This window comes from Penaeus japonicus, unplaced genomic scaffold (genome assembly GCF_977035675.1).
Source record: "Penaeus japonicus unplaced genomic scaffold, GWHDUDI00000001_assembly GWHDUDI00000024, whole genome shotgun sequence".
Taxonomy (NCBI): Eukaryota; Metazoa; Arthropoda; class Malacostraca; order Decapoda; family Penaeidae; genus Penaeus; species Penaeus japonicus.
This window is the reverse complement of record NW_028234426.1, coordinates 12,656,161-12,658,660: the sequence shown is the minus strand read 5'-3', so window position 1 is coordinate 12,658,660 and position 2,500 is coordinate 12,656,161. Positions and strand designations below refer to the sequence as shown.

The following is a 2,500-nucleotide window of genomic DNA, read 5'->3' as shown; positions in this document are numbered from 1 at the left end:
AGCATCACTATCCTTATTGCGATTATCATTATTAACAAAATTAACCTTACTATCATCATCACTATCATTGTTAACATTGATACTACTACTCTTGGCATCACCATTATACTACTACTACAAATATATCATTTCAACCATTACTTTTGGTATCAATATTGCCATCAGTCTCATCATCATAATCATTGTTATCAACATCATAACCATTGCATCTATCATCATAAACCACCACCACCATCATCATCATCATAAACCACCACCACCATCATCATCATCATCATCATAAACCACCACCACCATCATGATCATCATAAACCACCACCACCACCATCATCATCATCATAAACCACCACCACCACCATCATCATCATCATAAACCACCACCACCATCATGATCATCATCATTCACACTGACTCCAAGCACCTTCACCTCACCTTTAGTCTCCTAGTCAGGTGGTTCTCGTTGTAGCCCAGCATGGTGATATGGGTGTGCGGTGTTGATAAGACGGAGCCCAGCGTCATCAGGTTATCGCTCGGCCAAGAGAGCACTATGCCATACACGAGATCACCCTTCGACGTGAACCTGGGAGGCGGGAGACAGAGAGAGAGACGCGTGTGGCTTTTGTTTTTTGTTGTGATTGTGTAGGTTTGTTTATTATTCGCTTTTTTTTGTTTTTAGTTCTTCTTTTGTTTCGTTTGTTTCTGTTTCTGTTTGTTTGTTTGTTTGTTTGTCTTCCATTATTTTTTTCTGTACTTACCTTCAAATAACTATTTATAGCATTGTATTAAGAGGATTAAGGATTGTACCTGACGACTGAACGCGCGCGATCACGTGACTCTAATTTGACTGGGGTCATTATCAAATCACGTGACATTTACTTGTTGCTGAGAATTTTTGAAAAATCGTGCTGTTGTTAATGGGTGGTCATCATACCATAGTTTAAGACTAACAACTGCCTTTATGAGGGGAATCAGCTGAATGACCAAAACTGCGCCTTTTCAAGAGATGACAGCCCTGTGCTTTTATGTCACGGCACTACATATTTCAATAAGTTAAAATGTTGTCACTCATTCTCCTGTTAAAAAAATGTTTATAAACACAATTCATCTTTCTGATGGAATTCTCCCTTTCCCTCCTAAGAACTGCTGCAATGATAACATTTCATGAATTATTTCAGCATCATTCAGTTTGTGTTGGTGTTTAGTGTAAATATATCTTTATACTTGACATTTTTAGATTTATATATATATATTTTTTGTTTATTGTGATACCCGATTTTTTCGACTACCTTAAGTTTTTAATTTATTCTTTAAACAAATCTATTGGAAAAAAGTTTCGTTTTCCAGCATAGGTTTACGCACGCGAAACCACTATGGCGGCAATTTGGTGACAGCGCGGATTATGAGCAGATTAGGACCAAGAGCCTTCCTCATTTCCAATCCCGAGGCGCAAACCCACAGCGCTTACACTCTGCCATGGGCTTAGATTGGGCTTGGAATACGAGCGTTAGTTGATTAGGCTCCGACACTCACCACACCCCAGGAGCCAGCGTGTCGTTCTGGTGCTTCCAGGGCACGGAGTCGTACACGGCCTCGCCGTTGATGTCGAGCCACGAGCCGAGTTGCCGAAGTCGCTCCTCCATGATGGCGGGGAGACGCCCCTCGTGCGTGGGACCAATGTTCACCAGGAGGTTCCCTGTCGATGGTCATAGTGATCAAAATGAGGAGCAAAGAATGGGGAGCATCAGTAATATTTGTTTATGTTCTCCTATCACCGCGGCATCAGCCCTCGATTCCTACCATCACAGGCGCGTTCCTTCGCCTCGCTCACCTCCGCAGCTGATTGTCTGGGCGAGTTCGGTGACGAGCTGGTGGATTGTGATGTAATCGGTGGCGGGGGCGTTGCGACGGTACCCCCATGAATGCTTGTCCAGCGTCATGCAATTTTCCCATTTGTGAGGCTGCAACACGCCTGAGCAACAGAAATACGGGTGCAGGAGATAGTTACTAGACTTGTACGTCTGTTGCGGTCGTATTTTTCAGGTAGGTATACTATGCTTTTATCGTTATATCCATTCACTACATCATTTTAGATATTGTATAGTGCTCATCAGAATTACGGAATGGAATTTTCAAAATTTCATGCACATGTAAACACCATTTGTCAGCAAAGAATCATATTCACAGACCCAAAAGCGTAAAGAAAGTTGACTTCCCAAACGAAAAGTATAATCTAACGAGGCACCCGAAGCCTTACCTGGATTGTAGTGATCCGTGCATGTGTAGTAGGAGCCGTGGTGGCAGGGAATACCTCTTCCCCAGCGGTCATTGACGACCACCGTGTCCTTGACGGGGGAGTCGTTGAAGAGCCACGCCAGGAACCCGGTCGAGTTCCAGTACACGTCTTGGGCCTCCCAGTCGCCGTCGGACCAGATCACCTCGGGCTGGTAGTTGTTCACCTGGTTTGGTTGAACTCTGGATTAGTAGGTCGAAATCTGGCATG

At 43.8% G+C, this 2,500-nt stretch overlaps 1 protein-coding gene across 1 annotated transcript in view; it reads right to left on the bottom strand.

The window, feature by feature from the left end:
* The window catches only part of LOC122248420 (alpha-L-fucosidase), a 9,867-nt gene that overhangs the window by 1,343 nt on the left and 6,024 nt on the right, over positions 1–2,500 (bottom strand). Inside the window, exons 5-8 of the mRNA XM_043008441.2 lie at positions 2,255–2,456; positions 1,829–1,969; positions 1,531–1,693; positions 433–580 (exon numbers count right to left, since the gene is read on the bottom strand). Coding sequence (XP_042864375.2) covers positions 433–580; positions 1,531–1,693; positions 1,829–1,969; positions 2,255–2,456 — 654 coding nt within the window. The remainder of the gene's footprint in view (positions 1–432; positions 581–1,530; positions 1,694–1,828; positions 1,970–2,254; positions 2,457–2,500) is intronic.